This window comes from Pteropus medius, unplaced genomic scaffold, assembly GCF_902729225.1.
Source record: "Pteropus medius unplaced genomic scaffold, Ma_sr-lr_union100, whole genome shotgun sequence".
NCBI lineage: Eukaryota > Metazoa > Chordata > Mammalia > Chiroptera > Pteropodidae > Pteropus > Pteropus medius.
In genome coordinates, this window is record NW_024354500.1 from 343,524 (window position 1) to 367,185 (window position 23,662).

The 23,662-nt window shown below is 40.1% G+C and overlaps 1 protein-coding gene across 9 annotated transcripts in view; it reads left to right on the forward strand.

Annotated features, from left to right (window-relative positions):
* FAXC (failed axon connections homolog, metaxin like GST domain containing) overlaps positions 1-23,662 on the forward strand; it is a 55,422-nt gene that overhangs the window by 11,236 nt on the left and 20,524 nt on the right. For 7 of the 9 annotated variants that reach the window (XM_039852932.1, XM_039852925.1, XM_039852926.1 and 4 more), the window contains 2 exons: positions 3,880-4,076; positions 13,392-13,615. In XM_039852932.1, coding sequence (XP_039708866.1) covers positions 3,880-4,076; positions 13,392-13,615 — 421 coding nt within the window. Of the gene's footprint in view, positions 1-3,879; positions 4,077-13,391; positions 13,616-13,733; positions 13,829-23,662 lie in introns of all 9 variants that reach the window. The other 2 variants (XM_039852927.1, XM_039852928.1) reach the window with 2 other exon arrangements.

Consider the following 23,662-nt stretch of genomic DNA (forward strand, 5'->3'; position numbering starts at 1 on the left):
TGATGAACCATTTAAGAGTAGGTTGCAGAAATCATGACACTTCACCCCTCACTACTTCAGTATGCATCTCCAAAAAATAAGGACATTCTTCCATACAACTATAATACATAGTGGGTACCTGGATTTTTTTTTTTTTTAGTATGTTATATTCCACAAAAGTTGCTCAAATTACCTCTAATTTAGTCAGTGGGAGGCCTTTCAAGATGGCTGCAGGGGTGCAGAAAATGTAATGGGTATAAATTTAGCTGAAAAGTCAATGGCATCATGGCCATATAACAAATCAGAGTCCCAAGACACTGGAATTCTTTTAAGGTCTCAACTTCTCCATCTCTAAATGGTGATGGTGATGTTAATACTTCTGGTGAAGGCAATTTGTCAAACACTTCATGTGTATTTTCTGATTTAATTTTAGCAACTGCTATTACATTATCCTCATTCTAAAGATGAGGGAATTGAGGCCCAGGAAGGGGTAGGGAGAACTGTGAAGGTTCAAGGCCACACAGTGAATGAATGACGGAGCCAGAATTTTAAATCCAAAGCCTATGGCTTTCACTGATATACTAATAATGTAATTATGTGTAGATGCATTAATCCCACCTGGGACAGACTTGCAAGGGGAAACAATCGCTTGGAAAAAATATAGAGGATTAACCTCTTCATTCTTCATCTCAAAATTACTTTTAGAAACTACCCTCAGTGGGACCAGTTAGACTCTCATTGCTTAAATAAAAATAGTCTAAGATTTCTTTAATACATTTAAAGAAGTTAAGGAAATTATGTAATATAAATATATACCTATATAAACGTAGTTATTATTTTTAAAACATGCTTTTTATTTTAAAACTAATATAACTACATTCAGAAAAATTGAAATACATGACAAAGATCACCTCCATGTCACCTATAATTTTGCCAATGATTTGACATTTTTGTGTTTCCTTTTAAAAATATTTTTTCAGTTCATCTAGTTTTTAGTTAGATATAATGATAGTGTCTCTAAAATGTTTCCTGCTTTTTAATCTCATATGCAGAATAAAATTTGATGATGAAAACCTACTAGAACTTTCATTTTCATAAGAGTTGATCCTTAATTTTTATTACTCCAACTTAAAAAAGTAGTCTAGATAAAATGTACCAAGTACTCAGGGAGAGAGTAGTCTAGTGGGAAAGGCAGATGAGTAAACAGAAATTTTATAAGGGGAGAGGAATAGACACCGTACAGTGGAAACATGGAGGAAAGGCAGACAATGGCTACATCTTGGGGGAAATAGTCATTAACAAGGTGAAATTTGAACTGAATTTTTGATATGGACAGGACTTTGCAGAGAATGGGAAAAGGAATTCCTATAAAAAGTGAAATGTGTACAAAGTCAGAGAGGTGGCAAAGAATTTAACTTTGTTTGGAATAGGTAGTTTGGAATTCAAGAGACCAGAGGGACTGATGGCAAGGAGGCTGGGCAGGTGGACAGTAGCTAGTGTGGGCCTTGACTGATGTGAAGGGGGTTAGACTCGATCCATTAAAGCCCTTGGATAATTTGAGCAGCAGAGGTCTTGTAATTCATTTGTATTGCAGACAGTTTCCTCTGATGGTAGTATGGAGGCTAGATTACATTTGTGACTGACAGGAGTCCAGAAGGGAATATGTTTTGAGGATATGGGTGTTATCAAAAGAAATCTGAAACTAGCGCTATCTTATATGGTAAATTTACATCTTAGTGTACAAATTACAAGAATGTCAGATGTACTAGAAACTTTTAGAGATACGTGACATTTCCCCGCCGTCAGCATCAAGGGTGATGTCTAGGGCTGCCGTGTATGGTTGCGCAGGTTGTTCACTGTACAGAAGTGCCTAGCCAAGGACTAGGGGCAAGGAGTACTTGCCAAACTATGAATCCTGGCATGGACTGTATCTACCCAGGGGAGGTTCCATTTCACAAATTGCACAAAAGCAATACGGCTAACAGCAGCCCCAATAACTCCCTTTTCCAGGCAGGGTCCAGAATAAATTTCTTTAGAATAAGCGATCAGATAAAATATTGAAATACCAAGAGACAGAGTCAAAGTTTCCAGTACTCTCCATCAAAGACAGAAATATGCAACATTAAGGTAGTGCCTGCTATTTTCAGCCTCTCAAAAAGGTGATATTTCCTCAAAGGTCTGAGAAGCCTGGGACCTTCCAGCATAGTCCAAGCCCAGCCCTCTTGGGCACAAATGGACAGCTACCTTTAAGAGCCATGATATCTAGCCATAACCCTGTAATCTCACTGGAGGCCAAATTCATGATCATACATACCACACACAACATGCAAATATAATTCTTAGACACAGAGAGACTTAGAAATTTTGCAATATTCCGTGTGTTTTTTTTATTCCTTGTGAGATGTACTGTTTGGTTTTGGGAAAGGCACATGCACACTTTGATGTGATTTAGGTGAAGACAATTAGAGCAATAGTCACCTTTGTTAATCTCAGTGATTTCTCACATAAAAAAAAAATACCCAACTGGCAATTTTTTTCATTTCTCAGCAAATTTTGGTTTCCAGTCTAAAGGAAGGTTTGACCAGAGTTCTCCAGGAAGGGGGCCCTCACAGAGTTTTCTATCATCTGCATCTTTGCAAGGAGATGTCTTCCTGTGGTGGCCCTGATCCCAATGGTTACTTAAGTTTAATTTTGTTTCTCTAAGAGGTGATGAGGGTAAATGGATGCCCCAAAGCCAGAGGTGGACAGGTTGTGTGGGTCTGCAGGCCAGATTAGGCCCCTGAACTAAGAAGGATTTTCACATTTTTAAATAGTTGAAAAAAGTCAAAAGAAATATAATATTTTGTATATTACAGTCATATTTTAGTGTCCATAAACAACTTTTTATTGCCACTTTCATTCATTTACATGTTTCTGTGGCTGCTTTCATGCTGCAGTTGCAAAGGTGAGTCATTGAGACAGAGACCAAATTTACTGTCTGGCCCTTTACAGAAAAAGTTTGCTGACTGCTACTCTCGAGAAACAGTTTAAAGACGTAAATGACTGATGTATTTAAAATGTAATGATGTTTTTTAAGAGAGAAAAATAGCTTTATTGAAATAGAATAGGCACACTATAAACTGCACATATTTAATGTATACTTTGATACATTTTGACATATGTAAATACTCAGTAAAACACCACCCCAGTCAAGATAGTGATGTTTGCATTACCTATCGAATTTCCCTGTGCTCCTTTGTAATCCCTCCATCCTGTCACTTCCTGTCCCCCATCTTCTCTGGCAAACACTGATTGGCATTCTGTCATATAGATTAGTTTGTATTTCCTAGAGTTTTATATAAATTGAATCCTACAGTAAGTACTCTTTTTTTGGTTTGGCTTATTTCATTTAGCAACACTGTCTTAAAATTCATCCGTGTTATTGTGTGTATCAGTAGTTCGTTCCTTTATATTGCTGAGTAATATTCCACTGTAAGTTTGTAGAAGAATTTGCTTAGTCATACCTCTTCCTGGGCATTTGATTTCCCCCCCTGGTTTTTGACAATTGCAGATAAAGCTTCTGTGAACATATGTGTAGTTTTTGCATGGATTTATGCTTGCTTTTCTTTTGGGTCTCTTTCTCTCTCTCGTACTCTCTCTCTCGTACTCTCTCTCTCTCTTTCGACAATAAGTCAGAGCCCATGATAAAAATCTATGGGAGTAAAGTAATATTGTCATGTGAGAGAAATCTTTTTTTTTCCCAAGTGTAACCATTTATTCTTTTGAAGAGTTTATGTGCTGAGAACATTCATTTGAGTAGTATAGTTGCTATCAAATATACAGTTGGAATGTCTGTTTCTGTTAATCATTCAGTGAAATATAAATAAAACATTGTTTTTATCTTTTTAAAATTCTGCTTAGAATTATTTTGGTGGAAAACTCTCTGCTCAAGGGAAAATGCCTTGGATTGAATATAATCATGAAAAAGTTTCTGGCACAGAATTCATAATCGACTTTCTGGAAGAGAAACTTGGAGTGAATTTAAACAAAAACCTTGGCCCTCATGAAAGAGCCATCTCCAGGGCAGTGACGAAGATGGTGGAGGAGCACTTCTACTGGTGAGTTCCCTGGGGTGCTTGATGAGTGCTCAGGGCCTGTCCCCATCCTTTGGAGTGAGCCAAGTTCTGTGTCCCTTTTCAGACACCCCCAAACCTTTTGTTTCGAAAAGAAAACTTTTCAAAAGTTTTCTGCATTCTGACTTAGAGGTCACAGTTGTGACTGTTAACTTTCTAGGTATCGAGAGCAGGATTGACACTGTCTATAGAGGCCCAGCTTGTACATATTTTAGGCTTTGTGGGCCATGTCTCTGTAGTAACTCTAGTTGATCTTTGAACAATGTGGGGACTGTGGGGCACTGACCCCCACACAGTTGAAAATCCACGTATAACTTTTGACTCCCTCAGAACTTAACTACTAACAGCCTGGTGTTGACCAGAAGCCTTACAGATAACATAAACAGTCAATTAACATATATTTTGTATGTTATATGTATTATATAATACATTATATATTACATTCTTATATATTACATGTATTATATATTACATATTATATATTACATTATATATTACATTCTTACAATAAAGTAAGCAAGAGAAAATGTATTAAGAAAATCATAAGAGAAAATACATTTATAGTACTTTACATATTTATCGAAAAAAAAATCTGTGCATAAGTAGACCTGTGCAGTTCAAACCTGTGCCGTTCAGGGCTCAGCTGTACTCACCTTTGCCCTGCTGTCGTAGTGCAAAAGGGGCCATAGATGACATGCAAATGAATAAGAATGACTTTGTTTCAATAAAAGGACTATAATTTGAATTTAATTGAAATATAAAATATTATACTTTTGATTTTTTTTTTTCTCAACCATTTAAAAATGTAAAAATTACTTAGCCCATGGCAGTCATTGGCTGACCCTCGATCTAGACAGGAGCTCACCGAGGTGAGGTAGATATTTCAGTAGATGGGGCTCCTCACCAATACAAGCTGCCGAATTAAAGTAACAATGCAGCAGGTACCCAGAGGAGGGAGCAGAAACCTACGTCAAGGGGTCCTAGGCGAAATAAATTATGCCAGCTTTGAAAGATTATTGTCAGTTTTCCTTAGTTGACAAGAGAGTCTCTGTGTTCCAGAAGTAAAGCATCCTGCTGCTCTCCAAGTGTCTTCGCCCTGATTGCCTGACTCCTAGCTCATATTCCTTGGCACAGAAGCATCACACACACTGTGTTGATGAGCTGACTCCGTTCTGCACGTGGTGCTGTGCTGGCTATGACGCCGTGTGGGTTAAACAGATATGGTTCTTCTTGCTTTACAAATTCATCATCATGTGGGTTTTCTTTTTCTTTTTCTTTCATCCATTTTCTGGAGTTTTAGCACCTTTCTATACACCCCCAGTAGGTAAAAGAAATTTTCTCTCTGATTTCTGCAAACTTTCTCTTTTTTCAGTGATTTAATTAAGAATTGCTAAGCTCACTCTTTTTGGGGTGGCATTAATTGTTACTCCTGGGTCAGTAGCTCACCCAGTAGCTTTTACCTCGCCCACTGAGAAGCTGTCTACTCAGTGTGGGGTTGACGGTAGAAGGTTCTTCACCATCACCTTCCTATTTCATCTCTTTGGCTCTCTTTCTAAAGAGAAAGCTTACTGTTCTGTCTCTTGGACTTTAAGTGATCCTCTATTTTTCTTTTCCTCTTTCTACTTTCAGTTCTTGCCCAGTTTATTCCAGGGCTGACCTGAAGTCCCACTTCTCTTCCCATCTCACACAGAGGTGAAGGTGGTGGGAACAAAAAGAGAAGCAGGCAGAGAATAGAGACAAAGATGCAGATCTGTGTGGTAGTAATCACGGACTGAATCCTGGAATGAACCCAGGTTTTTTCCTTATAGTAATACCTGTGGAGAACTGCTGGACCTCCCATCTCAAAGAGTGCAGGGGTTTGCAGTGTGGACCAAAATGCATGATTGCATGTGAGATGCTTAGCCCCAGAGAAAAGCCTGTGGGACAGAGCCTGTCTTACCTGCTTGCCAGGTTCCAGTCCCAGATTCGCAGCGATTGAGGGAAGTGATGAACCAACACAGGGCCACCATGCTGACTCTCAGTGCCTTGCCTTGATGTGGCCCTCCAAAGCGCTTCTTTATTTGATCAATTGGGCCCATTAATGGAGGGGAGGGGGTTGCTAGCACTTTGTCAGGTGCTTGAGAAGAAGCTGAAAACCTTACATTTCAATTGGTACTTTTGTTACAACTCTCATTTCTGCAGTGGTTCATAAAATTTATATTCTGGTTAGAAAGACTTATCTGGCAAGATTCCGGAGTACCACCCATCACTGCTTCTAGTTCTAGGTGTGTGCAATGTTTTGCATACGTTTACTTCCTGGTAGACGTTTATCTTCTCTTCTTTCTCCTTTCTCTTCTTCGGTCCTTGCTCATATTTGCTGGGGGGCAGGGTGTGGTGGGGGAGGGAAGGATGGTTGAAGGGAGGGGTGGAAGAGAGAGCCGGGAGGTGGTACCCTGGGAGGGAAGAATCTTAATTTTATAGACCACAAACCCCCAAGTGTTTGGGGAGTTTTTTGGCTCATACATAGACTTCTAGTCTCTTTAATTAAGAAAATACTTTTTTGGATTAGCTACTATTTCTCATTTGTATCTCCTTAAGAGTTAATTTGAGGAAGAAATAATGAAGGTGGGTTGTCAGTTCTTGACTGAAATGCAAATATAGTGAGCTTTCAAAAAAAAAATTCCTGATTCCTCCATTTCCCCTAAGTTTCTAGTAGCAGAAGGAAAAACAGACATTTCTCTTTTTCATAAGGTTTCTAAACCTTTAGCCAACCTCTCGCTCTGGGGAGATGCTGAACAGGTTTTCCCTGAAAGCTCTAAAGCCCAATGGAGAAAAGACTAGGTCTCCTCATGGTAAGAAAATACCAGAGGCAGAGAATCTGTGAACTCTCCTCCCTTAGCCACCTCACTTCCATCCCCTTTTCAAGTCTCACAGGCAAAACACCAAATGTGCACCTGTGGAAACTGGGGCCAGCCTAGGGAACTGACCACTGTATGTAGGAAGATATTGTAAGTACGAACTTTCCATGAGAGCTTGTTAAATTCTGAGACTCCATAAGCTCCAAGTATATACTGTCTGTATATACAGTGGTAGAAAAGGTGGAATTGATTGTTTGACTCAGTGGATTCAATTATCTGGAGTTTTCAGGTATGTTTATTTTGGTCTGAAACTTTAAAACTATTTCACTTCAGGTGTGATTTTCTGAAGAGCAAGGACAATGGGAAGCTGTATGTAATGTGACATAATTCTGAAGCTCTGTTTTAGGTCTGTTCAGATAAGCACACTCAGCTAGCTGTGCACTTGAAAACCATACAGCTATGTTCCACTTGCTTTATAAAACTATTACAAAAGATGAAGAAGACCAATTTTAATCTCCTTTGTTCCACTGAATGCATAAGTTAGATCTAATGCAGGCAAGTCGGTATAAAGGGAAGTCTGAGAGACACAGGGTCACATTACTGAGATGAAATTGATTTTTGGTAACAGAAACTGTAACTTCTGTGTGACATACTGTCCCCTTGTGGACATCAGAGAGTGTCTTAAGAGTCTTCCAACCCTATAGGGAAGTGCGTAGGGCACTGTTATCAAACTAGTCATAACATTTTCACCCATAAAAATATAGGTGTTAGAACAGGAAATTCAAAATCACTTCTTAGGTGGCCATAATTTTTAAAATTTTGAGTTTGGTTTTTGGTATAGTTTCCGTGAATGGGGAGGTGGGAAGCTTTAATAAAATGACTTACCCAAGGTCTTCTCTAAAAGCCAGGAGACTCTCCCTGATTACATCTCAGTTACTGTATTCTCCTCTGATAACTCCCTCCCAGTGTTAGATGCAGTGAGTGAAGGCTCTTATTTGGAGGAGCTAATCTAATGCCTGTGAAATGTGGTGAAACTACAAAAGCCCATCATATGCTCCTGCTGCACCCTTGAGCATTCAGAATACAAGCAAAATGTGGCACAACACCGAGAAAGGCGGTCATGGTCGGGAAGGCTACGAGCAAGGCCTCACCCATCAGACGGTGGTTTGCTATGGTTTGCAGTTTCCCGCACACTGATATTCATTAAGCTACGGGCCAGGTCTCATTTTAGGTTGTAATGAGAGAGATTTTCATTAAAAATCTGGAGTTGGCTTTTTCCTCCCTGTCGTCTTGATCTTTTTAAAAAAATGTTTGTTCAGGGTTTATTCTTTAGTTTTGACTCAGATAATCATCCTTGAAAAAAACAAAAAACAAAAAACTCTTTGACCCCATTTTCTAGGAGAGATCAGATACATCAGTTGCAATAAAGAACATGAGTATCAACTTCCTGGAAAGAGACTCTCAGAATGATCAACTATTTTAATTGCTCAGCCTAGTGTAGTTTCCAAATTAGCCCTCTGTTGCCTCTCCCTTCAATAATTCATGACTCCTTGTGCGGCAGGCCTCTCCCCAGTGGAGAGTGATACAAATCTCAGAAGAGAGCAGTGGCAGCCCCTTCTTCATTCTCCATAAGTACTGCAACGCTTTCCATTTTTCTATTTAAATATTGTTACCCCTTAGAAACGGTTAGTGGTAGCTGGCTCAGAAGTGAAGCCTTTTTTCATTCGATCAATAATCCATTCTTTCAGCAAACTTAGTGAATGAGCGACTACTAGTGGCCAGGCATTGTGCAGCAGGGAGTGTGGGGGTGTGGGTGTGTGCGCGTTGGGGAAAGCAAGGTGATGAGAAGCTGTCTTTGTCCTCAAGTGGCTCACAGGCTGGAGAGAGACATCGAGCCTTTATAATGATTAGTGCTGGAGGAGAGTTTGAAGGACCAAGCAAAGGCAACCAGTAGCTGCTGGAGAGATGAGGGAAAGGCTTCCCAGAGGAGATGGTGTCACAACAGAATCTAGGGACAATCAGAGTTGCAGGTGAAGCAACTGGGCAGTAGGGAAGGATTAGGATATCCAGGCATAGGGAGCAGCATTTGCAAAAGTTTTGAGGCACAAAAGAGGCATTTGGGAGCACATGTAATTCTGTATGGTGGTATATGGGGGCGGTGCAGAGTGATGTGTTGGACCATGGGGAGGAAGCGGGCATACTGATCAAAAGAGCTATGAGGAGTTAACGAATGACTCTGAGAAGCAGTGTGATATGATTAGATTTGTAAGCTCTTTGTGGCTGCCTTGAGGCAAATGGATTTCTGGAGGGCCTTGCGGGGATGTCAGGAGACCTGCTAGGAGGCCACTGTCCTCAGAGATGAAAAATAATGAAGGGCTGAACTACAGTGTTAATCGAGTTGGAGAAAAGGGCAAGCTCCTAGGATGACTGGCTGTCAGGAGCGAGGGATAGGGTACATTGAGGAATAACTCCTGGGCTTCTTTCTGGGTTGGGTGAGGAGCACATTTGAAGGGAAGGAAGATGATGAGTCCATTTTTGGAAGTCGTGGTTTGCAGCTCCTGAAGACCTCTTATGACATCCATGGATTTGAGAACAGAAGTCTGGGCTGGATATGGAGTTGGGAGTCATCGGTGAAATCATGGGCGGGAAATAGATTGCCTCATGAGTGAGACATAAGAATATGAAAGGAATAAAGATAAAAATCTTGAGAATGTGTAAGAGGTGAGAGGAAAAGCAATGGAGATGTAAGCTAAGGGAGAATTTTAAGGAAGATGCCAACAGTTTTGCATGCTCTAGAGATTTCAAGAAAGGTACGTGTGGAAAGAAGTTTGATTTGGATTTGGCAACGAGGAGGGATTGGACAAGCATGGTATCGTGGAGTGGCACCTGGTGGAAGCTCCGCCCCGTGGACAGAGTTTTCAGGAAGTGCGATTGCAGGAGGAGGTGGATTCGTGGTTGTAATAGTGTGGAAGCATGTGTCAGTGATGTTATTGACCTGTAGTAGTTGATTTAGGAATCCATGAAGCACCCATTTTCTTTTGTATTTAAAGTTTATGTACACTTCGTGGGGCTTGATCTTGAAAGAGCCTGTCTGGCCCTCATTTGTTCACTCTCTTCCTGACACGCGTCTACAATATTGGGCTTACGGAGTGAAAGAGAGGACAGAAATCAAGAGCAGGGCAGGAAAGAGAAGGGAGGAAGACCAGACAGTTTCTGAGATTATCTAGCTGCGAAATTCTGAATCAGCCCAGTGTTCCTTCTTCTGTGGCTTGCATTCAGCTTGCTACTGCAGGTAGAGAACCTTACACCGTTGAAATGATGGGGGCTTCTCCCTTCTCAGCTGTCAGTGTGGCCCAGACAGCTGCTTCTTCCATCTGCACCTACTACTCTAATCCATTAGTCTTATAAAGCTCTGTACCCATGCTGTGTCCTCATCTTCTGTACATGGCCTTGTTTCCTGCTCTACAGCGGAAACTGATGTCATTTGGCAGAAACTCTGAACATCTCTGCAGCCCCTCACCTCTTGCTACACCCTTCTTCTCTCCATCTCAGAGAAAAGTGATGTCCTATTTCTGTCCAAGCTGGGCCTTATAGTCTGGCCATCTAACTTTCCAACTTGCCCTTGAACTGTTGTTTCCCCAGCACCACTCCTTATCCTTCAAACTTCCTTAGAAGACCTGTTCTCCACTCACAGCTTTAAAACTGCCATTAATGCCCCTGTCTACACATTCTCTATCTTGAGTCTAAAGCCTTCTGAGTTCTCAACCTTTAGGACATCCTCAGTTGGAGGATCCCATGGGAAGTTCACATGCAACAAATTGACTCATCTTTCTTCAACTAAGTCTGTTCTACCTTGTGTATTGCCAGTATTGGTTCATAGCATTATTACTCACTTAAACCATCAGCTTGGGAGAAAACACCTAATTTCTCTTTACTGCCTAATTCTGTATATACGTTGGTCTTTTTCTCATATCTCAGTATTTTTCCTGTGCATTCTCTATTCACCATCCTCTGTGCCATCACCTTAGTTCAGTCCATTATTTCTTGCCTGGTCTCACTGTGGTCTTCTAGCCAGCCATCTTCTGCCAGTTTCTCCATTTTTAGCCCTTCCTTCACATCACCAGAAATCTGATTATGTTTCTTGTCTGCTTAAAATCCTTCAAATGGTTAAACTTTGATTTCAAAATAAAGTTCAGCCCCCTTTGCATCAGACCCACACTGATCCTTGCCCACCCTTCCAGCTTCAAACTCTTACAAGCTTCCTCAGGCATCCTGAGCCCACCCACCAGTCCTGAAGTTCTTGCAGTTTATCAACCAGCCAGTGCTCGCTTCCTGCACACACCTTCTTTCTCTGCTCTGCCTGGTGAGCTTCTGCTTATCCTTCAAGATCAGTTATGTTTATGACAAACCCTGTGTAATTTGCCTACAAAGAGCATATTTTTTCCCCATATCAACTTGTCAGTTTAGAGCCATTATATTCCTTATTTTTATACTTTATATGCTTTCTGGATGCTGTTATTACCTGGTCATGCTTAATTAAGGATAATTTAGGTTTTTTTTAGTTTTTATTTTTATCACGGTGACATTGGTTAACAAAATCCAGCAAGTTTCAGGTGTACAATTCACAGTAAGGTATATATATTGCATTGTGTTCACCGCCCATAGTTAGATTTCTTTCTGTCACCACATATTTGACCCCTTTTGCCCCATCTACCTCCCCCGTCCCTGGATAATTTAGTTTTATTCACAGAACATTGTCTTCCAGAATAATGAAGGTCAGTATAGCCATTTTATTGTGAATTTAGATCTAGTACAATTAGAATGAAAGTGCTGAGTTATTCTAATGGAAGGTGAAAATTGACACCTTAATTACTTAGTTGCAGGTGTAAAGAAGAGCAAATGAAAAAGCATTTAGTATAAATGTTTTTAAGCAATTTACTAGAAGAAATGTGAGATCTTTTATATCAAAAACTCCATTGACTACACATTAATTAGTCACCATTACAATGTACTTTTTCCTCTTTTCAGCAAAATCCACTTCTTGGTCCCTCAGTACTTTATTTTGAGAGACTTATGAAAAAGAGGTACACAGAGTTTTCTAACAAGATTTGTAGGCATTCCATTAAAAAGGTAATAAAGAAGACTTATGTTTGTACAGAGTGTGTTCAAATTGGTTGTAGGACTTTTCACTAAAAATTAAGAGTGCTTAAAAATTTTTAAAGAAATCTGTTTTTCTTATTTTCATTTTGTAGAGGAAAGAACACTGAAAACAATGGAACGATATAAAATGATCAAAATTTTGGGGCCCCTTTTTTGCCTTTTCTTGAGGTGGAAAGTAGTGACAATTTACTATCATCCCTTGTGTTCTTTCTGTAAAAATATTATTCATTTTTCTCATCTTGTTGAAGTGGCCATTACTGTTATATCAACCAACAGTAGGAGTTGAGATGATTGCTAATACATCTTTTATTGCTAAAAAAATGAGGAAAAACTAAATATCTTATGACTGTACACTCATAGCTACATTTTTTCTCAGCCTTCAATAGGAAACTCCTTTAATTTCTATCTACCAACACTCAACACTGTTAACCATAAAAAACTTCCTGCAGCCACAGGTTCAGAGAACAGTATCAGCAAAGGCCCGGATATTGCAACCAGCATAATGCGTGAACAGTGAATAGCTGCTTAACTGTTCATACATACATATTACATAGAAGCATCTGGATGAGTGAGTTTGCCACAGGCATCACCCAGATGGGAAGAATGATTCCACCAAGTTTTTTTGGTATTTGTATTCATTTTAGGGTCTTGGAAAACAAACCAAAGCAGAGAGTTGACTTTCTGCAGAGCAAGTTGTTAATGTAATATTTATAATATATATTATTTATAACGAACATACCTACTTCCTAATCCTGTCACAAAGGCAAAAGTTTTTTTTAATCCTTTTATATCATGAAGTATAAAATGCATGCACAAGTGTGCAAAACAAAAATATGCAGCTTAATTAACACAGAGCATATACCTGTGTAACCATTGCTTTGATCAAGAAAAAGAATGAAGCCAGCACCCTAGTCACTGCCAGATATTCCCCTGTAGGGAGGTACACACTATCCTGCCTAAAAGCCTTCCTACTTGTTTTCTGTGGAGTAGCCTAAGAGAAAGCAAAAACATGGCCTTGGGGGATGGGAGGGTCTGAGGGCGGGTACCAGAAGAGATTTGGCGGAATTGTAGCATGGCATCGTTATTTAGATTTGGTACTGTGTCTCTCACAGGCCCTAAGTCTAGGCATCAACTAGAGCCTGTTGTAATATTTGCCATGCAGACTGCTTTTTAAAAAAATAAAAGCTGCAAGGATTCAGTTCCTCCAGAGTGTGCCTAATTCTGAAGTATTGGTTGGAAATTGACCCTGTGGAGCTGATATGTATCTAATGCACAGTAGTAACTTGTTTCCACATAATTCCAGGACGTTAGCTTATTGCCAGTGGGTGGACAATCTCAATGAGACCCGGAAGATGCTCTCTCTTAGTGGTGGTGGTCCCTTCAGCAACCTGCTGAGGTGGGTTGTGTGCCACATAACGAAAGGAATTGTGAAACGCGAGATGCACGGCCACGGCATTGGCCGCTTCTCAGAGGAAGAGATTTACATGCTGATGGAGAAGGACATGCGGTCCTTAGCAGGGCTTTTGGGTAATGTATCACACCTATTTTATATTTTCTCTCTTTACTTTTTGCATGTTTGGTAAAGCACTGTTAGTTTACTGATTTAAAGTTTTATTTTGGTTGGTTTCTTTGCTTCCATGTGTAGGTTGCTGCCCCACCATGGGTTTAATTGTGCTTGGGAAGCCCCTCAAAGAGAAGCACAGAGCTGCGTGTGTCCATGGGCGGGTGAGGATGCTCAGAGTTGAGTGATGCACACTTGTTTATCTGGTTGGCTGTAGGTGGCTGGGCTGATGTGATTCTGTACTGGGCAGAGCTTGAGTCTTGGCTATGACAATTCATAAATATCATTTGAATTCAGGAGCTTCTATGTATGAAAAGTTGTCCTCTCCTGGGGACAACTAATGTGTAGGGAGCCAGGCCCTCTGTGTGACTAGTCATATGATCCAGTCCTTTGGGCTGCTGATTTTGTTTAGGGAAGGTGAGTTTTCACTGGCCCTCTCTCAGTGCCCTCATCTCCATTCTGGAGCACATTAGGTACCTCATCTCTAGGAAGTGGGGTTTGGGATTTGTTTTGTTGAAACCCATCTGGGGCCCTAGAACTGGTGGCTGTGCTGGGCATAACCTGCCCCCTACAAGGGACCCACTCTGATTGGCTTACTGGACCTGGAGTCCTCCCCTGAACCCCAGACTGCAGAGGGAGATCCCAACAGCACATCCAGCTCTCGACTAGTTTTGCTGTGTTGTGTGTGTGTGTGTGTGTGTGTGTGTGTGTGTGTGTGTGTGTGTGTGTGTGAGGGGCAGTTTGATACTGGCTGCACTCCTGCTCTAAACAGACATACATTCAGAAGCACTGCCTGGCTTGAAGACTGGACCTTCTGGTGCTTTGCTTCTCTAGGTCCAGGTGGACCTGCCCAATGTGGATGTGAGTGGAATTAGTCTCCAGTTTTGCTATTCCTTTGGAAGCTTAGACTGGACTTGACCTCACAGAGCAGGTGTGCAGAGGGTCATTGCCTTCTTAGCAATGGCTCTATTTGCTCCTCCCTTTCGTCACCAGCTCATGCTCTTGGGAGCCCTGGCAAGGCAGGTGTTGAGCTCTCAAAGTTAAGACAGAGATTATGCCAGTAATGCATTGCTCATCTCTCACAATTTAACAATGTTGGCTCCTTAACTAGAGAGGGGTGATCATCACCTTTCTGAAGCATTTCTGGTTGGGAGAACCAGGGAGCAGGGTGCTAGCTATAATAATGATAATGGCTGGTGTTTCTCTGGCATGTAATGCATTAGAAAAATGCTTTCTCCCAAGTTGTGGTAAATGAATCGCTGATAGCTAGGCGGGATACCTGACAAGTATTCATTCAAAACAGTATTCCAAGTCTAGATGATTTTTTGCAATGAGAAACTGAGTGGGCTACTCGAAAGCTGAAGTTATATTCTGTATGGGGGCCCAGGGAGTAGTCAAACTCTCTGATAGAAGCACTTTATCTGCATTTGTGGAGGGAGAGCTCTTTGGCTGAACATTATAGTTTTTCTTACTCAGTGAAGCAAAAATCATTTTCTCTTTTCACCCATATTTAGGGCTTACTTTTCATGCCCAGATGCCTAAGAGACTCAAAATATAAAATGACTTTTTGTTGAGATTGTTCAAGGTTTGGGGAAATTGTCCATGAGTGTGTTTGATTCATCAGGATAAATTAGTTATTGATGTTTCAGTTCAATTGATGTCAATGATTTGAACACCTCTATGTGCCAGGAGCTGGAGAATATAAAGAGGAATTAGAGGTCGTCCCCACTCTCAGGTAGCTTATAGTCCAGTGGCAGAGATGAGACTATAAACTAGGAGTATGCAAATTATGGCCCATAGCTGGTGGCCTATTTTTTTGTTGTTGTTGTTTTTTTAAATGGCCTATGAGCTCAGAATGCTTTTTTTACATTATTAAAATGACAGGACAAAAATGCAACAGAGATCAAATGTGGCCTGGAAATCCTAAAATGTTTGCCATCTGATACTCCACAGAAGTTTGCTGGCCCCTGCTCTAAAAGTGTAACTATGCACAAGCAGGGTTGTAGCAGGTCCCATGACAGAGATCTATACTTGGTGCTCTGGGGACACAGCAGAAGCAGGGATGAAATGGTGGGGAGGACTGGTGGGGAGGAGACACAGAAAAGGTGGTCATCGTGTTGGCCCAAGAAGAAAATAAGGAAGGACCTTCCAGGAGAATCATCAGAAAAGGAGACATGAGTGAGGGGCATTTTGGAATCAAAATGGTTGAAATGAAGATTAAAAGGTAGATGGGGGCTCTATTACAAGAGGTGATGCTTGTGCTAAGAGGTAGGTACTTTATCGTACAGAAAACATAGAGGCTTTGCAGATTTCTGAGTATAAGGAAGAGCCATGTTTGTGATTTAGAAAGTAGCTCTCTTAATGTCACAGAGGATGGATTAGGCCTGAGGTGTCGGTGGTAAAGAGAGACTGATGTACTATGGATGTAGTTTAAAAAATATAGTTAAATTCAAATTCAAATTTTAAAAAATTACTTAATTTTAATTTTGGTATATTAAAAAAAAAATCTTTATAACCAGAGCAGGTCGAAACAGAATGTGAAATATGATTCGATGATCTAAAACATATTAATAGTATTTGTTATGAATAGCTCGAGGAAAATCATAATTATCTAAGCACTAGAGAGGCTTTTGATGATGAAATTCAGTATCTGTTCCTAATAAAAACTCTTCAAAAAAGGGACTTGGAGACTAGTTCCTTAACATGATGGAAAGGTTAAGCCCATAGTCAGCGTCACTCTTCATGTTGTCACTAGGAACATCTCCACTAGAATCAGGACAAGGATTCCTGTTCACTATTATCTAATGTAGTTTTTGGAGGGCCTGATAATGTAGTTGGAAAACATGAAAAAAAGATGATATCTCCATGTTGGAAAGAGCAGACAAATTACTTTTTATAGAAATTAAGAGATTATGTAGCTAAAATAATGGCGAATCAACTAAAGTTATTACAGTTAATGAAGTTTACAAAAGTTATAAACATGTTAATATCTACAGTTTTCTAGAGCATTCCAAATAACAAGTTAGAAATATAACTTAAAAATCCCGTTCACAATAGCAATAAAAATTTAAAAAATATTAGAAATATGATTTGTGAGAAATATTCAAGACCTACAGAAATAAAATTAAACAATCTTAATAAGTTTTTTTTTTTTTTTTTTAAGAGAAAATAGTGTACCTTTATTCATACATTTATTCATTCATTCGAGAGCGATGACTCTATGGTCAGAGTCAAACCCCAGGTTCGTCACTCACTAGCTCCGTGACCTTGGGCAAGTTTCTAAACTTCTCTAGGCCTCAGTTTCCTTGTATGTAAAGTGGGGACAATAATGATGAGAAGAAAAGTAATACATCTCAAGTGCTCAGAATAGTGCCAGACATGTAATAAGTAACCAGATAACAAGCAAATGTGAAATACAGCTGTGACAAGCATCGGGAAGGAGAGGTTCACTGTGCTGTGAGAGCCCATAATGGCGGGGGGTTGCCCAGTGGTCAGTGCTAGTCCCTTTTCGTACTGCATGTTCCCATGTTCTCTTTGGGAAGCTGTGTGTGTTTAAAGCAGAGGTAACTGTATGTATAGCGAATGCCTGATCTTTGCCTCATGCAAGAAGTGCACACATTGTCTATTTTCATCTCCCTCCCAAAAGGACGAGAGTCAAAAAGAGCATGGAAGATGTAAAAATTAAGAACAAAAAGAAAAAAGATTATGTTTTTTGGAAGCAGCATGGATGGAGGCAGGAAGCCTTGTGGCCAGCACGTGAGAGAGGGGGTTCTGGAGTCATCACCTGGGTTCATATCTTGGGTCCCCCCACCAGTTACCAGCTCTCTGACTTCACATGAATAACCTGAATTTTTTCATCTGCAAAAATGGGGTTGGAACAATACCTACATTATAGAGTATGAGGACTAAATGAGAATTTATGTAATATACTTTGTATAACGACTGGCACATCATAAATGCCCAATAAGTATTAGCTAACATCACTTTCATAGATTTTAGATGTAATACAACTGCATGAGGAGCGTTGTTTTCTGGGGAAAAAAATAATGTCTGCGAAAGAAACCTTTTTTCTGATTTTAAAATTTATCAGTTCATTGTAGATATTTGGGAAGGTTCAGAAAAGCACAGAGAAGGAAAATGTCACTGTAATCTTATAACCTATTACTCACCACAGTTACTATTTCGGTATATATCTTTCCAATATTTTTATGCATCATATGTATGTATTTGTACATGAACATAATTTTCCAACCTGCCTTTTCCCGACTCATACACTGCAAATATTTTCCTCTATTTAAGTATTCTATACCATACAATTCTGTGTACTTGGCATCACACTGATGCCATAAAAACTGATATAAGACCCATCAGCCAAAATTCCACTTTGTCCTCTGCCTCTTTTATATTTCTCTTTAATTATTAATCTTGAGTCTATGGGTATGACCTTGAAGCAGAAGAGAATTAAGAGAGAATGAAGATAAGAAATACATAGTTGCGTCCCATTTTAGCACAGAGATCCCCAGCTTTGGCCATTAGATATGAGATAAATGTAAGACTAGAAGACGGAATCCAGTACAAAATCAGAGTAACACCACCCATTTGTTAGATGAGGAAACTGAGGCACAGAAAGGTTTAGTGACTTGCTTATGGTCTACAAGCATTAAAAATCGGAGGCAGGAATCAAATCCAGGCTGTCTGACTCCAGATCCCTGTTATTTTTGGCCCCCAAACTACCCTGAAGTTCCTCATGAATTGTGACTTAGAGTTGTGTTATGTCAAGATGACTCCTATTGAACATTTTCTAAAGTTACCAGAAATTTAATTGGCAAGTTAAAACGTAGTTTTCAGAGTAATTTTAAAATATGTTTTATAATGTTGCTTCTGGATTTTGAGTACAGAATTGCGTATGGAGTGTTATCATTGATTTAGATTTCCTGGGCTTTGAAAGTTGAAGTTGTACTCTTCCTTTGGAGGCTGGCTCCCCAACAGAGAGATGTGTTAAAACTCCAGGCTGAAGTGCATAAGTACTTGAGAAGTGATCTCTGTTTAGGAGCGGCAATTAAAAGAGCCAAGTATATAAAGTGGAATTTGTTAATGAAAGTGAGAAAAAGAAGCTGAATGCCAGCCAACTATACTTGACTAATAAAAAATATAAAGCTCTTTCCCCCCGGTCTGAGGTCTTTTATTAAGACATAAAAATGGGGAGTCTTTATTTTTCAGAAGCCTTGTTGACACTGGATTGGCACATGTCAAAGAGTCAAATCTATTGGTTATTTTAATAAACATCAGTGTGTGATCTTGACAGTTTAATAAAGAGTAAAGGGATACAAAGTAGTGCTTCCTTTGGATAGGCAGTAACATGAGTCACTTACCATGCGTGCTTCATGTTACCCTTATCAGCACGTATAGTTAGAATGTGGTATAGTTATCCAGAATGGTTGTGTTTTGCTGTTGAGTTAAAAAGATAATTTTGTTTTTCAAATACATAGATATTTGATCACTTAGTTCTTAAATAATATACAGAAGATTGAAATAAGCTTTTGTGATAAGTAATAGAAAATCTCTAGATGAGGAAACTGCACTCTTAACCAAAAATGCCTTTGGGGTTCCACACCTCCAGACTGGGAAGGCTCACTAGAGGGCAAAAGTCATGTTGTGGCACAGGACGGAGATGGACTGTGGCAGAGTTAGGGGACCATATTATCGATTGTATTTCCTATGAAGTACTTTACATCCCCATGACTGTTTTGTAACTACCAATTTGTATTTCTTAATCCCTTCACCTTTTTCACCCAGCCTCCCAACCCCCGTCCCATCTGGCAGCCATCAGTTTGTTCTTTATATCTGTTAATCTGTTTCTGTTTTGGTCTTGAGTCTACATATAAGTGAGATCATATGGTACTTGTCATTCTCTGACTTATTTCACTTAGCATAATACCTTCTCAGTCCATCCATTCTGTAAATGGCAAGATTTTACTCTTTTTTTGTGACTAACATTCCATTGCATGTATGTACCACATCTTTATCCAGTCATCTATTGATAGGCATTTAGGTTGCTTCCATATCTGTCCTTTTTTCTAAAAGGAAAGGGAGAAGTAGATTCTGATAGGGAAATAAAATAGTAGAATGAATTTTTAAATAGGTGGTTAGATTTCATGAAGGACTGTTGTTGGTTCCTTGTGAATAAATCATACCAAAAAATGACCATTGTGTCTTCTTGACTTGCTGGACTTACTAGTTGGATAAACTATCTCTTGATTTCCTCAAACCTTTGGATGCCACTTCTTATGATATTCTTGTGGGCAAGATGATTAGTTTTCAAGAGGGGGCTTCATGGATATGGATGGTGCCACCAAGGTTTTTTGCTGTGGTGGAACGGAGAGTGACTCTCCACCCCTGCTTCACCTAAAGCAGCTCCTCTGTTTATATATTGGAAATCTGCCATATTTTATTTGACAGAGAACTTCCTCTACCAAAGAAAAAACTGGATTAATTATGGTGGATTTGTGGCTGGTTAAGTAACTGCATCCTCACTGTGCCGATTAATGGATTGATAAAACCTGAAGAGAGCTCTCCAGGGACTCTGCTCTTGACTTTTCTCGATGGCCTGTTGACAACTTCAAAGTCATGGTAATGGTTTTAGAATGACTTCAGGTCGAAAGATAGCTAAAAAATTGGACAGGAAAATCAGGATATAGAACTCTTTCAACCTTAACAAGAAGAAACCTCGTAGGGATAAGTGTCAAATTCTGTACTCAGGTCCCAAATTGAATTGCACACATACAGGGTGGGGAGAGACGTGTGAAAAAAGGCTTAAGGATTTTAGTTGATTTCAATCTCTGTATGTCACCAGAGTGATGGGCTGCCAAAAAAGCTCATAAAAACCTAGCCTGTTTGAACAAAGCATAGTGTCTCAGCTTAAAAGTTGTTTCTTCAATGACACCTTTCTGGAACTTTGCCAGAATGTGTCAGGCAAACCTGTTCCGTGCGCCCGGGTACCTGGTGCTTTCTTCCTCAGAGCACTCCCTGTACCTTCTCTCAGTGACTTAGTTCACCTGTCTCCTCAGCTGGACTTTATGCCAGGCCTGGTGGATTCATTTCTGTCTCTAGGGCCTGACCGGGTGCCTGGCACACATGAGGCGTCCAACAAGTATTTGTTGAACTAAAGAGTGCCACGTTCCGTTCTGAGATCTGTCTTTTAAAAGGAATATGCCAAACGAGGGCGTATTCAGAGAAGAGAGATTAGGAAGGTAGTTTGTCTCAAAATAACTTTATGTGAGGAATTCGAGGACCTTGGGGATGGATAGTCTGGATAAGTGAAGATGTACAGATCGTATACTTGTTTATTTCAGATATTGAAAGTGGGCAGTGACTTTGGTGTTGCCGCAGATGATGGACGTATTTGGGGAGAGGAGCAGAGGAGAGGAAAGTGGGTTGTGTACGTGGGAGAAAGACAACAGATTACAGCTCAGGGTAAGGCAGCACTTTAAATTAGACCTGTGCAGAATCAGAAGGGCTTGTCTTGTGGTGCGGTCAGAGCAGCCTTCTTTGGAATTACCCCAAGGTGAGGTTGATGATGGCCATCAGGATAGCTGAGGAGTCTTTTTACAGATGATGGGATGTCTGTCTAGAGATGGTCTCTGGGGGCCCTTCCAGTTCTGGTGGTTACATGATTTTATATTCATTCTAGAGAGGAGGAAAGACAGTTTACCGAGTTATAAAACAAGGCAGAGGCCAAGCAGAGATTCTTTCATTCGTGTTTGGTTGACCTCTTGGATTGTGCTTTATGTTTAGGCAGCTACTCATGTCTTCTGAAGGCATGGTGCTTCAAATGGTCTGTGTTTACTCTCTCTTGTTATTAAATCTACTTTTTGAACAATAGTTGTTTTCCAGTAAACCTCTGTTCTAATCTTCTACTTCTTTTAAAGTGATTTTTTACTCAAAGGCTTTGGACACTATCAAACTTGTTTTTGTTTTTAAGGGAGCTTCGGAATAGGCTATTTTAATAGCCGCTCTTCTTACCCTGTTTAATTATATCATGCAAACAGCACTACGTTCACATTAGGCCTTCTGGCCTGGATTGGGAGCCAGTGGGAACACAGCAGCCACACACCATGCCTCCCAGTGAACATGACAGGGGGAAAGCCGTCAGGACTAGGCAGCAGAAAAGGATGAGAAACATTATATCTATGCTCACTTTAGCACATTTAGTATATGTTGAGTGACCACGAACAGAGGGCCAAGGAGGAGAATAAAGGCATAGAAGTAATTGTGCCTGTCAATCTAGCCAGAAGGATAAAACCCCCAGATAAAAGAAGAAAATAATAGACACTAAGAGGACTGTGCTAGAACCTCAAAGCAGGGTTTCCTAATGCAGATTCTGAGCCCTTTCCAAATTACCTGTCTAGAACATGGTTCTCGGTCCCGATTGCTCATTAGAGACTCCTCGGGGGCTTTCAAACACAGCTGCTCAGGCCCTGCACCAAGCCAGAGAATTCAGAGTCTCAGGGGCGGGGCCTGGGGAAAGGCATTTTTTATATTCAGCATGTAATTTGAATATGTGTGTAATCTAATGTAGGGCAGGGGGTGAGGACGATGGGTGAAGGGCCATGGCAGGGACCACTAGAGACTGTGCCTTGGGTTGGGAAGGTATGAAAAGGAGAAAATTGTGATCTTTTATAAGGGAGGTGATACAATTCAAAACAAACGGGCCTACTTCACAATTTTGTCAAGAAGGTGATCCTGGTTGGGTCTGTCTGCATGGTGCTTTGCCCCATCCTTCCGGCTTTCCATGTCAAAAACCTGTTATGTAGACTGCAGATATTTTGTGTGGATAATTTTTAGATGCTATTTTCAACAGCGTCTTGAGATGTTGTAGCCTTATAGCACCCCTGAGAGCTAGTTGTTTTACAGTGGAGGAAGCCAAGTGAGGGTCAGACAGGCTGGGGACTGGGTCTCAGGCTGCTCAGCTAATGACAGTGTTTTTCTTCTGCTCCAGTACCACTTCTGTATGTTTGCATCTGTGGTTTATTAAAATCACATGCAAGGGTGGTAATAATTTGACTAACAAACCATAAATTCTATTTTTACATCTATTGACTGGTTTCTGGTGAGAGCCTAAGCTTTTTACAAGTTCATACTAGAGTCCTGTACCCACCGACTGAAGTGGAAGTGATTTACTCTGAAAGGCCTTTACATATTATTCAATAACTCTAAATTGCTTGCTGCTCACTAATGGAGAGGACCATTAGATCAGATATTCAGAAAGCATCAACTCTTCTTTTCAAGCATCCTCTCCATCCCAGACTTCCCTGGGGGAGGAATGGATGGCCGGGGGCCCAGATCTCCTTAAATAGCCAGTGATTGGTGGGGCCAGGCCTTGCTCTTATTTAAGTGTTTGCAGCCATATGGGGACTTGGCAATTGTGGGCCAGAGTTGTGGCTCGTTTCTTTTCCATTTTTATTGTCACTATCTCAATTAGTAAAAATGTTGATTATTCCTGCAAAAATAAAAATTCCTTTTAGCAGAATAAAATTAAATGCTAATCAGTACTGAGTTCTTAGAAATCTTTGTGGGTTATTTAATAACACAAATTGGTTGGTATAATTCTGACAAAAGTGATCTGATCTTTATCCAGGGGGCATTCTAAGTGATTCTTCCTCTGAGAATAGTGACTTTGACTTTGTGTTTAAATTTTCAGGGTTCTAATTCCTGAATGATTAGAATAACAGAAAGAAATATTCACAGATAGCACCATGTAGATAGTAGGTCTTTAAATCTTTATCAATACACATCCATTAGATTGATACAGAATGATACGGTTCAGTGCTTTCCCGATATTGCCATGTATGGAAGCCCTCCCTATTTGTGTTTTGTTGGCCGATTCGCCTGGATAAAATGCATTGAGTAGATTGCCTGACTAAGGGAGGAATGATAGATAAATCATTCGTAATACATGAATCAGTTGATTGGTCCTTGGTGAACCCAACAGCATATTTTTTTTTATTTAAATT